Source organism: Nicotiana sylvestris, chromosome 6 (genome assembly GCF_000393655.2).
Source record: "Nicotiana sylvestris chromosome 6, ASM39365v2, whole genome shotgun sequence".
Lineage (NCBI taxonomy): Eukaryota > Viridiplantae > Streptophyta > Magnoliopsida > Solanales > Solanaceae > Nicotiana > Nicotiana sylvestris.
This window is the reverse complement of record NC_091062.1, coordinates 43,710,969-43,724,641: the sequence shown is the minus strand read 5'-3', so window position 1 is coordinate 43,724,641 and position 13,673 is coordinate 43,710,969. Positions and strand designations below refer to the sequence as shown.

Below are 13,673 nucleotides of genomic sequence, written 5' to 3'. Positions count from 1 at the left end.
ATAGGCCACAGGTGCATGTCATGGTCATTATAGTTGGTATCCACATCTGATAGGTTTCTACTTTGTAGTTTTCTTGTTAGGAATCACCTCTTTTCTTTGTTCTTTACTCTGTTCCTTTGTCTTGTTTACTTCCTCTTCCTGAGTCTGTTTGGTTAAAATAAGTGAGAAATGACTTCAAAATTTGCCACCAGCTTTCCAATTGCACAAAACGGGATCTGGACAGCACATCAAAGTGGCATAAGTTAGGAAAGAACAACACGCGCACTGAGTTGGTAGCAATCAACATGCTTTGGGGGTCCATGAGAAATACAAAGGTTTGGTATATTTCAATTCAGGAACAGTGCAACAGATAGAGGATGTTGGGTGAACGGGTCAAAGGTATTCTCTGTGATGAGATCAACAAAGAAAGTGTTTAACCAGTGACAAGCGAGGTCTTCCAAGAAGAAATCAAAGTTATCGTGACAAGTGAGGGAACAATAGACTGCAAGGCCAAGTCCATTGATTTAAGTCAGGAAAGAACAGCATGCGCACTAAGTGGATGGAAATTAACATGCTTTGGAATTCATGAGAAACACAAAGGTGCAGTACATGTCAACACAAGAGCACGATGCAACAGATGGAGGGTGTTAGGTGAACGGATCAAAGGTATTTTCGGTGAAACACAAAGGTTGGTAAATGTCAGTTTATGAGCAATGCAACATATAAAGGGAATTGGGTCTGAACGAAGAAGGGGTATTTTCTGTGATAAGGATGACAGAGAAAGTGGTTAGTCCATAAGCAAGCAAGGTCCTCGAGTGAAAATCAGTTATCATGGGAAGTGAAGGAGCAATCGCCCTCAAAGTCAAGGCCACAAACCAACCACCATATTTTTAAACTGACAAAATTTTTCTTTGATAAAACAAGGGAAGGAAATTTCAGTTGTTTCGGAGAAACACTCCGTGGAGAAAGGCAGTCACCAAACAGGTTTGATTTTTGATTTTTAGGACCCTCCTGAAAAATGGGACCTAGTTTAAAGTTCATAAATAACATAATCCAGCATAAATGTATCCCAAAGGAATATAAGTTGGCTTAGAAGTTTGCATGTTCAGGATAGGATTCATTTAGGAGTTCCCATGACCCTCCTGAATAATGGACTTAGCCTTAAGACTTCGATTAGATAACAACATTTAGCGTAAATTCTGTTGTAAGGTAGTATAATTCAGCCATGAAAGTGTTCACCCTTAAGATAAAATTTGACCTTTGATTTTCAGGACCCTCTTGGATAATGGGGAGTAGTTTAAAGATCTTCTTAGATAGCAAGATTTAGCAGAAGTCACACCTGTAGAAGATATAACTTAGATTTAAAATTATCGTTTAGTTAAGGGTTGTCAGGACCCCCTGAATAATGTGACCTAGCTTTCAAATTCTTAGTAATACTTGGTAATATGATTTGGTTTTACACTCACATCTGTGCCCAGCCACCAAACTGGGGCAGAAAAAAAAATCCTCTGTTTTTGTCATTTTGTTGAAGTCAGGAGCCCGCCTGGAGAGCAGGGAATACATTCAAGTTTAGCAGTCAGGAGCCCGCCTGGAGAGCAGGGAATACATTTTAGTTCAGCAGTCAGGAGCCCTCCTGGAGAGCAGGGAATACATGTCAAGTTAGCAGCCAGAAGCCTGCCTGGAGAGCAAGGAATATATTCAAGTTTAGCAGTCAGGAGCCCGCCTGGAGAGCAGGGAATATATTTCAAGTTAGAAGTCAGGAGCCCGCCTAGAGAGTAGGGAATACATTTCAAGTTAGAAGTCAGGAGCCCGCCTGGAGAGCAGAGAATACATTTTAAGTTAGAAGTCAGGAGCCCGCCTGGAGAGCAGGGAATACATTTCAAGTTAGAAGTCAGGAGCCCGCCTGGAGAGCAGTGAATACGTTTCAAGTAAGGTATGGAGGTCGAGCATTAAGGTTGTAGGTTAGGGGAGAGTGTGAATATCTCTACAGCACAATAGAGTGAGACTATCCAGTTAGGAGTTTGACTAGGAATGTCATTGGTCGTCTATTGATGCAAGGCTTTACCTTCTAGTTGTACTATACCAGCCATCTATGTCATATTTCGTATTTCGTATTCTGTATTTCATATTTCATATCTCTTATATATTGTTGTTATTTTTATTACGCATTTTTATAGTACTAATATATCATCTCCTATTGCTTTTTTGAGCCGAGAGTCTCCTGGAAACAGCCTCTCTACCCTTCGGGGTAGAGGTAAGGTCTGCGTACATATTACCCTCCCCAGACCCCACTTGTGGGATTATACTGGGTCGTTGTTGTTGTTGAGTCAGGAGCCCGCCTGGAGAGCAGGAAATACATTTCAAGTTAGCAGTCAGGAGCCCGTCTGGAGAGAAGGGAATACATTTCAAGTCAACAGTCAGGAGCCCGCCTGAAGAACAAGGGAGTACAATTCAAGTTTTAGCTTTCAAATTCTCATTGATATTTGGTAATGTGATCCGTTTTACACTTACATGTGTGCCCAAATACCCAAATAGGGCCAGAAAATTTTCTTTGTTTTGTCTATTTTGTTGAAGTCAGGAGCTCGCCTGGATAGCAGGGAATACATTTCAAGTTCAGCAGTCAGGAGCCCGCCTGGAGAGCATGGGAATACATTTCAAGTTCAGCAATCAGGAGCCCGCCTGGAGAGCAGGGAATACATTCAAGTTCAGCAGTCAAGAGTCCACATGGAGAAAAGAAAAACACCTCAAAGTGTAGTCGGCAGTCAGGCATCCACCTGGAGAAAAGGAAAAATATCTCAAATTACAATTCAAGGCGGCAACGAAGGGATTCCACCGGGAGAGTGCAAGTCAACAAGGCAACAAGAACCACAAGAAGCGAGTTTGAAGATATAGATAGGATTTTTGTAATTCATAGATCATAGTTTAGTCTAGCTTCTTTTACTTTGTCATGGTGTAATAAGGAGGTCAGTAAGCAGTAGCAGCAGCAGCGGCAACAGTGAAATCACAGCTTCATGGTAGTACCAGCTACCAAAACTTCCTGAAAAGGCTAGGGAGATACACGAAAATACACAAAAAAATAACGCCTGGGAAAAGGCTGGAAAAGGCGCCGCAGACCCCTGTATCCTAGACCCCCCTCCCCCCAAGGTTGCTTATTCTTCCTCGTTTCATCTTCTCCAAAAAAGGACCTAGACATTCTTCAAAAAATAAAAATAAAAACAACAGAACCAAGAATTTCTAGAGCTAAAGACGGCATCATCGATTTCTTTGAAGAAAAATCCAAAAAAAAGCTTCTAGCAACAAACGAAAAATAAGAAGGAAATTGGAAGTTCTGGAAAAATTTTGAAAGTTGAAAACCACAAAAGAAGTTTCAGAAAAGGAAGAAAACTAAAAAAAAAAAAGAGAATTTCGAAGCTCTGCTGATTTTCGCTGCGTTATCTCCTCAATTTCTGGGTGTTCGAGTTTTATTTCGGATTCGGAATTTGAAGCTATGTGCTTTTTGTTCTGTTGCCGAGCTCCAACTAGTAGATCTTTGGTCTTTATTTGGCTATTTCAAGCTGTGTTGTCTCAAAACTAGGTTCTATATTGAACTAGCAATGGATTCGTTCCCGTAAAGGTAAGCTTCAGTTCTTTTGATTATCCGTCGAATTTGTTGGAATTTACTAGTACTTTTTATTAATTCAGTGGTTTGGTTTTCTTAAGAATGTGTATTTGGTATTTTACTTTGGCAAGTTGAATGACTGTTGGTGTATAGGGACAAATACGAAATGACTCCAAAATTTTGGCAAGAAATTGTTTTCTTAATTTTGAACTCATTTTTACGCCAACTTTCCAAAATAGCATAGAAATAGATCAGATAACTTGATTTGTAGGATTCATGCATTATTTATAATTTAATATTTGTGATATGTTGATTTGCCATCTCTCCCTTGTTATATTTGATACATTGGCATCGTGTTTTGATTAAAGAAGCTGTTGTTTGATTCCATTGAAAGTTTAGGGAAATTGGTCGTGTTGGGCTTTGCAGACTCATGCGTTTATGTCAACCGATGTAATTTTAGGCTTTTGTTTATTGTCACTCTTTAATATTCGGATCATTAGCATTTTGGTTTGAAGCAAGTGAGTTGGCCTATTTTACAAAATATATGAGTGCTTAAATATCTCCAATAATTTCCATAACTCTGAAGCCTTGCAATAATCTAAAATCTAAATATTGAACTTACGAACTTTCGTAGTTGCTTTAGGCGCGTTTGTTTTTAAATTGATTTTCTTTATAACTACTAATTTCGGGTGTGCATTTCATGCGACCCAACTCCAATTCTCAATAACGTTAAATTAAATGTGTCGTGGATCGCGGGTGCATTTCATGTGGCGTGGTTCAAGGCGTGTTTTAAATAACGTTGAATCTTTCCTAAAAATAATTTAAAAGCGGTTAAAGTTAAAATGCACATAGGCTTAAACATGTGTTAAAATCAGATAAATAGGCCAATTATAACAGTTGAGCGACCGTGCTAGAACCACGGAACTCGGAAATGCCAAACAGCTTCTCCCGGGTTAACAAAATTCCTTACCCGGATTTCTGTGTTCGCGGACTGCAAAAACATAGTCAATCTTTTCCTCAATTCGGGATTTGAACCGGTGACTTGGGACACCATAAAATTATCTCAAGTGGCGACTCTGAATTTTAATAAAAAAATAATCCCGTTTCGATTGTCACTTAAATTGGAAAAAACTCCCTTACACCCTTCCGGGAGTTGTAAAAAAGGAGGTGTGACATTACTCACAGCTGCTATCCGCACAACAGTGTCCCCAGCATGCACAATATCCCCAGCAATCACGATACCGCAATCCGCTATCAGCTATGAAAACTCTATTGCCATTTGCCATTTTACTTCCTGCATAAGGCTACCATTCTGCCTTCCGAGACTAAGCTCTGTCTCCATCTGCATTCTCTGCATTGCATAAGGCTACCATTCTACCTTCCGAGACTAAGCTCTGTCTCCATCTGCATTCTCTGCATTGCATAAGGCTACCATTCTACCTTCTGAGACTAAGCTCTGTCTCCATCTGCATTCTCTGCATTGCATAAGGCTATCATTCTGCCTTCCGAGACTAAGCTCTATCTCCATCTGCATTCTCCACATTGCATAAGGCTACCATTCTGCCTTTCGAGACTAACTCTGTCTCCATCTGTATTCTCTGCATTGCATAAGGCTACCATTCTGCCTTCCGAGACTAAGCTCTATCTCTATCTGCATTCTCTGCATCGCATAAGGCTACCATTCTGCCTTTCGAGGTTAAGCTCTACCTCCATCTGCATGGCTGAAATATCGCCACTTCATTTACACCTTGCATGGCTGAAATATCGCCACTTCATTTACACCTTGCATCGGCTAAAAGATCGCCACTTCATTTACATCTTGCATCGGTTGAAAGATCGCCATTTATTGCATTGCATCGGCTGAAAGATCGCCACTTATTGCATTTCATTGGCTGAAAGATCTCCACCTATTGCATCGCATGGGTTGAAAGATAGCCAAATTGTCCAAAGGCGTCATTGTTCAGAGGCACCATTTTCATAGCCCGAGAACGTCATTTCATGGCCTGAGGACCCCTTTTATCTTTTGCATATCATTATTCAAAGGCATCATGGTTCGGAGGCATCATTCTTATATCCCGAGAACATCATTTCATGGCCTGCGAATCCTTATCATACGCTTCATGTCCCAGGAAGTCATGGTCTGAGGACGTCATCCTAACCGTCCGAAGACAACATTCATGGTCCGACGGGAAATTGCATCATATTTAAATTTTCGCACATTATAAACTTGTATTACTTATTTGCAAGTAAACCGGCTAGCAATAGTCGTCTCAGCAGGAGCGATCCCTCTCCAGTTCCCGCAGCTCCGCTAGACTTTAACCATCCATCCCCAACCCGAATATCTCGTCCATTCTTGAAAAAATCTCCATCGGCATATTCCGCCGACGGATCCTGGACCACATATGGCGTGATTCCTGTAAGACCAGGGATATGTAGGAATCTCAGGAACCAGAGCACGGTCAGATTCTTCAAACCATTTCGTTTGGTCAAATTGACCATCATATCTTTACCCAACAACTCTTTCATCCTTCCCAGGTAAAGAGGGCAGCTGTTGATACCCAATTTTTTCCTATATATTTTATATATGTAAAATACTTTCAAAATATCATATGTATACATATATAGGTATATCCAAACGTTTTAGTATTTTTTCTAATTTTAAAATATTTTTAAATCAATTTATTGCCCTATTTTAGTAGTACAAAAACTAATAATTATCCCCAAAATCATCATTTTGGTGAATAATTTATTTTATTCTCATATTAATACCAAAATATAGCTAAGGTAATTTTTGCACATTTATTTAAATTTATTTAGTATTTTAAAAGTTAAATTGCATTTAATTGCAATTTTAGCCTATTTTAAGATTTAATTGCGCGTATAATTATAAAATTGGTTCCGGCATTTTTAATGTAATATATATATATCCAGTATTTTTAATATAATATCTATATATTATTAATTAATTTAGTACCTTTAATTTATTTTCAGAAGTCATTTTACTATTTTTATAAAATAAAAAGGGGAAACTGGCTATTTAAAATATAGCCCCATTTTGTTTCAATTATAGCCCAAATTGTTCCCCCAAATAACCCAATTTCGTATCCCAAATTACACAGCCCAATTTAAATTTAACCCGACCCCTGACCCGCTTATCCGATCCGTCTGGCCCTCTCTTTTAACCCGTTGATCATTTTGATCAACGACCACAATCATTCCTTACCTTTTTAATTCCCCAATGACTACCCCAATCCCCTCATTCTCTTCTATCATCCACCTCTGAAATCCCTCTCCTCTCAAACTCTCTCGAACCCTCTCGAAACCCTAGCCTCTCTCACTGTCTTCTACTTCAAGCTCACCGGAATCCATGGCATCTCAAGCCATGGATGGCCTAAACTCATCTCCATCTGCTCTCAAACACTTGGCATTCGAAGGTCCTAGGTCTGACCTCGAAGGTGTCCGTTCAGATCTCTACAGATCCAAGGTTCTATGGCCCTTGCCGGTTTTGCTCCGGCATACAATGATGTTTTGAGCATGGTTCTAACCTCTCTGACTCAAATCGAACCTTTTCAAAGACTTTCTCGTTTTAGGGTTCCCCTGAAACCCTAAGCTACTCGAGGTTTTCTCTGATTTTTTCTTAGATCTGTTCTATATCTGTGCTCTGCCTGAGTTTTTAAACGTTTTCTCCAATTTTCTTTCAAAAAAATTACTTCTTTCCGATTTAGGGTTTCTAAAAAAGCTTAAAATGTTTCTCCGACTCTTCTTTTCCTTTCTTTGTGTGTATTTGTCACGCATGTGCTTCTACTTCTTTCTTATGTTATACATGTTCTTCTGTGCTTTGTTTTCTACTGTGTTTTGTACCATGCTCGCATGTTTATCTTGCTGTATTTTCCTATATGATCTTTTGCTATACTTTTCTGGTATTTTTGTGTTCTTTTACTGTATGTATTTCCAACTGAGTTCTTAAGTTTTGTTTACCTTCTACTGAACTTTGTCTGAGTTCTTCTAAAAGACCTCTTTAAACATGTTTCTTCTACGGTTTTCTTAAGTGTTATACCATCTATTTTCTCTTCTGAACCTTGGCTAAGTTCCTACGGAAAAGTACTTTCTTCTGCTATATCTCCTATTGTGTTTCTAAGTGTTATTGCTTTCTCTTCTACTGAACTCTGTTTAAGTCCCTTCTAAAAGGTTTTCTTAAACATGTTTCTTTTACTGTCGTGACTATTCTCTCATTATGCTCCTACACTCTGTCTGCTTTGAAGGTTATTTGTATTTGCTTGTCTTCCCATGAGATTCTGAAAAGAAATCTCTGAGCATGTTGCCTCCTCATCTCTGTATTTGACTCGAGTCGGAAACCTTAGAATTTGGGGGTTTTCTCCGAGTTTGGTCATATAATCAAACTAGGGTTTTGTTTGAGGACCCTTGACTCTTTCAGACTTATTTCTGGGTCTATGAACTAAGTGTGAACTTCTTTTGTTTGCACACAATTCTGATTCTCCTACACTAGACTCTTCTATTGAATAGCATGACAAATTTCTTCATGTTTAACGTGTCTGTGTGCTTTTATATATGAGGAATCTTTCTTCAAAATGGTTTTCCAACTTGTGATTGATTCAGAATTCCTTTTAATAAGTTTAATTGATTGGTACTGATTTTCCTTAAGTCGAAATCCTTCCCATCTTTCTGACCTGGTTCATTCATACGAAATCCTCAATTTCTGATTTACTAGCTGTTAACTGATTTCCTTTCCTTATTTGCACAAACCATGTACTATCAAGACTTTGTCCTTAAATAAACCTCTATGTATTTACCCCTCTTGTACTGCTCTGGAAAAGTGTTTGATTGACCCATTTCCTTATTATTTTGCCCGTTTGAAATCAGAATCCCTTATTTAAAGGGAGGCCTTATGTTATTGATTTCCAAACTATTTTCTTACCTATTTCTACTTGCTTTCTACACTATAAAAGGGCACGACCCTTCTACACTTTAGGACACCTTCAATTCAATACTTTTACACTTCAAACTTCACAATTCTCTTCTAAACTCATAGCATTCTGATTGCTCCTTTGCACTTTGGCTTTACAAGACTACTGCTTTCTCTTTGTTTGTTTTCTCTGAAACTGGTATGTCCTAATTTTAGTTTCAGGCTCACCCCAATGTGTTTACTTAAAGTTTTTATATCCATGGCTACCTTACTGCTTATGTAGAGTTCAATATTTAACTTAACATGCCTATGTTCTACTGCCTGTTTCTACTGTAAATCTTTGCTCCCTACCCTATTACCCCTATGTATTTGTAAGTGGTGACTTATGGCATGGAAACATGAGTTGTTGCCCATGACTTGAGTTTTGAACCAGTGAGGTCCTAACCTCTAACAAGCTGGAGGGTGTGCCAGCATATCCCATTGCTGAGTATGCCCATCAGCCTGCTTCTCTTGTGTTCTTGCAAATTCCCTACTCCTCTATATCCCCATATGCACTGATTTTTAAGTTGTTCCCTTTTCCCCCCTTTTCCCTTTCAGAATTTCACTTCTGCACTTGCACTCTCTCCTAGCTTCTAGGTTCTGCCTCCTCTTGTGAACCTTGCCTTGGGACCTTGAGTTCCCTCTGAACTTGAACACTTGAGGGTTGGCCCTTCCACACTACACTATGTTCTTAATCTGGTAATATTTGGGTGTGAGCATTGCCCGGAGTCCATATGAGGCTCTTAGGGAACTCTGACACATCCAAAGATGAGAGAAAGGCTTTGGATCATGATCTTTAGAGTTGGTTCATCTCATATTCCAGACATGGAGTCTGAATTAGGCTCCCATTGGTCGTACTTTTAATTTTGCTTTTCTTATTTCATTCCGGGCTGTAATAACTTGTAATAACTATTGGGGATGGCTAGTGAAAAGGGAGGGAATCATGCATGCAAAGGGGTAGATATCATGTTCATAGGGAATTATTATACTTCTGCAGTACTGCATTTCATATAGATATCATGTTCATAGGAAATTATTATACTTCTGCACTTCTGCATTTCATATAGATATCATGTTCATAGGGAATTATTATACTTCTGCACTTCTGCATTTCATATAGATACCATATTCATAGGGAATTATTATATTTCTGTACTTCTACATTTTATATAGATACTATGTCTATAGGTTTCTGCACTTCTGCATTATATAGAGACCATGTCTATAGGTTTCTGCACTTCTGTATTATATAGAGACCATGTCCATAAGTCATTTCTGAAATTCTGCATATCATATAGATAATCTGCCTATAGGACTTCCTGCAATTTGCATGTGCATCTGTCATTAGGCAAACCTGTTTATAGGAGTTAAATACTTAACTGCATATAGATGACTTGCCTATAGGATTTCTGCATGTCAATAACAATGTTTTTAAAGTCAACAACGCCTAGAAAGCATGCCTATGGGAATTAACAACCTAGTATCAAACGTTTTTGTTCACCTATAAGTCTAAAATCGGCAATATCATTATCTAACATCTGCAAAATCTTTTGTCAAAACTCGTCTTCCCTGAATAACTAACGACCTCTTCTAAAATCAGTACACTTCATCTTTTCTGAAACCAGTAGATATCATGCCTATAGGTTTCGTCTAACACTTAGACAAGCCTTAGGATAAAAGTTATGACTGCACCAGTTTTTTTTGTTAATTACAACCAGCGGGCAGGTCTAATTCGGACTTCTTATCTATAAATATGTGATAAATCAGCCTGTTTTAGCCTTTTAAGTTTTAATCAGACCTTAATAAGTACATGTAAGACATGATAAACTATATGTTTTCTTTGATTTGAGGAGGTTTATTTGAGCCATACCTATTTTTGTGTTTTCCCAATACTTGTTATACATGTTTTGGTTGTCGCCTTAGAATTTTGTCCTTTTAAAACTGCAAAACCTCATGCCCCTTCCCCTTTTAGGATTAGTAATCCCAATTACCTCCGGGACTAATAAGAATGGGGCGGGTAATAGCATGCAATAAGTAATGAAACCATTCCGCGCTTTAATACCTTAACGGGGTGGGAAAGGGTAGATATGGATATGATGACCACACGATAACATCTCTTGTAGCCCCTCTTTGAGAAGTGATTACCGGATGTTATGTGGGGTGATCCATATTATTTGTAAACCTAGGACCCCCCCCCCCTTACTTGCTTATTTTCATTACTTTCAGAATTTTCGAACTGTTTTCCTCAAAAATTCAGCTTCCTTTTGTTCCTTTAAACTTTAATCTATTTGCAACTATTATGTGAAAAAAAAACCTTTATTTGAGACTTCTACTTGCCTACTTGTTTCTTAAAGTCACAATTGTAGCATGGCCGGGAACCACACTAGTGGATCCTGAGGGGTGCCTAACACCTTCTCTTCGGGATAATTTCAAGCCCTTACCCAATCTCTGGTTTTCCTATATCAAACTCTTCTTAGTGTCCTAATGCACTTTAATCATTAGGTGGTGACTCTTCAATTTAAACCCAATTCCCAAAAGGGAACGAGTTGTCCTCCCAAGTGTCATAAACCCGATTTCGCAAGAAAAAGGGGGCGCGACACGCTCGAGTACTATTCACCTCCATGGTGTTGGAAGACGGGATTAGGCAGTTGTTGATAACATATAACCAGTACTTCCCTTCAAAGGTTAGCGGCGGAGTGAAACTTCTAACCATACTGCATCCATATAATTTCCTTTCCGGGTGCACAGATTGTTGCAAAGAACCTCTCCCACTGCGTGTGTGATCTGCCATACATCTCATAATAGTCTTCATATGGATCCACAGGAGCGGGCATCTGCTATATCCTTCGTATAACCTCAATAGAGGCATCCACCACCTTTCTACGCATTGTTACTACGCCATTCACATGTTCCTTTACATTGGCGTAGAATTCATGGACAACTATCACATTCCCTTAGTCCGGCTCTTCAAGGAAGATTTGTAGCCCCCGCCTTACCAACTCATTATACAAGTTAGGGCAGCCCAGCTGGACCGACCCTATATCTATGCCCCTTTCCAGTATCGGTTTCTTAGGGGCCTTATCCGCAAAGCGATCCTGAGCCTTGGCAGAGACGAACCTGCTGCTATCAAAGGGACGAGCAGGAGCTAACCCGCACGCCCTGGACAATCCAGCTTGACTGCTGGAAGAAGCACATGTTGTGCGTTGTTTTCTAGATGGAGTCATAGTACTTGAAAAAGGAATAATCATTATCATGGCCCAAAAAAATGTGACTCAATGCGGTTACTCAGACTTCACACGCACAATTGGTCACAATTACTTATTTACACTTACTGTGGCATTTTAACAAACACCTTGTGGGCATTATATACCCACACCCAATTCAAACATGTTGCACCCCAATACCACCACAATTTCCCCAAATTCACCCACTAAGTTAAGATACAACTCCAACAACATTACCACCCATAATCAGTACCCCAACACTACAATTTACTAACAGGAAAAGAGAAGAACAAAAACTACTACATAATAAAACAAAATAAACGAAAATCTCGACAAACAATTACAAAAACAATGGTAAAAAGAAAACCTTACCTGTAGTGAGAGAAGATGGTGAGAAGTGAGGAAGAGTAGGGGAGAGCGTGGCTTGAACCTTGGGGAATTTGCGTTGGAAATTTGGAGAAGAAGGAATTTGAGGAAGATGGAATTTGAAGAAGAAGGGGGTTAGGGTTGAGAAATTTGAGCGTTGGGGATTTTGGGAGTGAAGAAGAGGGGAGTAATTAGAGTGGGGGGAGAATAGTTAGCGGAAATAACACTTACAGATTTAACATACAAAATAATGACTAAACAATTTAAAATAAAAAAATATTAAGTTAAATATAGTGTCAGTTGGGCGGGACTAACGCGGTCGTAGTGCAGTACGAGCGCGGCCGCGCTAGTGCAGACAGTGTACTTGGCCATATTCGCATCCACTAGCACGGTTGCGCTTCTAGCGCGGTTACTAGTGTGGTCATAGCGTGGTCGCGCTAGCGGTTGAAATGCTGAGGCAGAATGTTTGCCCATATGCGCGGCCTGTAGCGCGGTGGGTAGCGTGGGCACGCTCCTGGGCACAAAAATTTTCCATTTTTTCACCTGTTCTTTCCGTGTCCGATAGACTTATCACCTTCCCAAGCTCACCTACATTGGTTAGTACTTACCAAAATCAAAAGTAACAACTACTCACTATCATTGGGTTACCTCCCAACTAGTGCCTTAGTTAATGTCATGGCGCGATAGTTACAATAATTCAATGGGTTAACTCCCATGCAGTGCCTGATTTAATGTCACAGCACGACGCATCGCATTTAAGGCTCGCTCGACCTCTGAGGTTTAGTCAAATGGATCATTGACACTTCCTTTGGTTCATCCATGCCTACATATGGTTTCAATCTTTGCCCATTAACTCTAAATGTATGAGAGTCTTTCTCTGAGGCAATCTCTATAGCACCTGATGGGAATACTTTGACCACTCGAAATGGTCCACACCATCGTGACTTGAGTTTACCCGGAAATAGCCTTAATCTTGAGTTATAAAGCAGCACCATGTCTCCCGGATTGAAATTTCGCTCAACAATGTTCTTGTCGTGCAACTGCTTCATTCTCTCCTTATACAACCTCGTGCTCTCGAAAGCAAAATGTCGGAACTCGTCGAGCTCATGCAATTCTGTGACTCTAGTTGTGCCCGCAGCCTCAATGTCCAAATTCAGCTGTTTCATTGCTCACTAAGCTCTATGTTCTAGCTCCACTGGCAAGTGACAGGCCTTTCCGAACAACAACTTGTATGGTGACATACCAATTGGTGTTTTGAAAGCAGTTCTGTAGGCCCAGAGTGCATCATCTAGCTTTTTCGCCCAATCAGTTCTTGTGGCATTCACAATCTTGGTCAACACACTCTTTATCTCTCTATTTGACACTTCAACCTGTCCACTGGTCTAAGGATGATATGGGTTTGCCACCTTGTGGCACACATCGTACTTTGCTAGCAATTTCTCGAAGGCTCGATTGCAGAAATAAGTGCCTCTATCACTAATAATAGCTCTCGGGATCCCAAAACGGGTGAATATATTCTTCTTCAGAAACCCCACCACCACTC

At 39.7% G+C, this 13,673-nt stretch overlaps 1 protein-coding gene across 1 annotated transcript; it reads right to left on the bottom strand.

The window, feature by feature from the left end:
• Positions 1-12,885: 12,885 nt before the first annotated feature.
• LOC104215914 (uncharacterized) lies at positions 12,886-13,296 on the bottom strand. Its single transcript, XM_009765850.1, has one exon. It carries the CDS (start codon positions 13,294-13,296, stop codon positions 12,886-12,888), a length of 411 nt encoding a protein of 136 aa, XP_009764152.1.
• Positions 13,297-13,673: the final 377 nt, after the last annotated feature.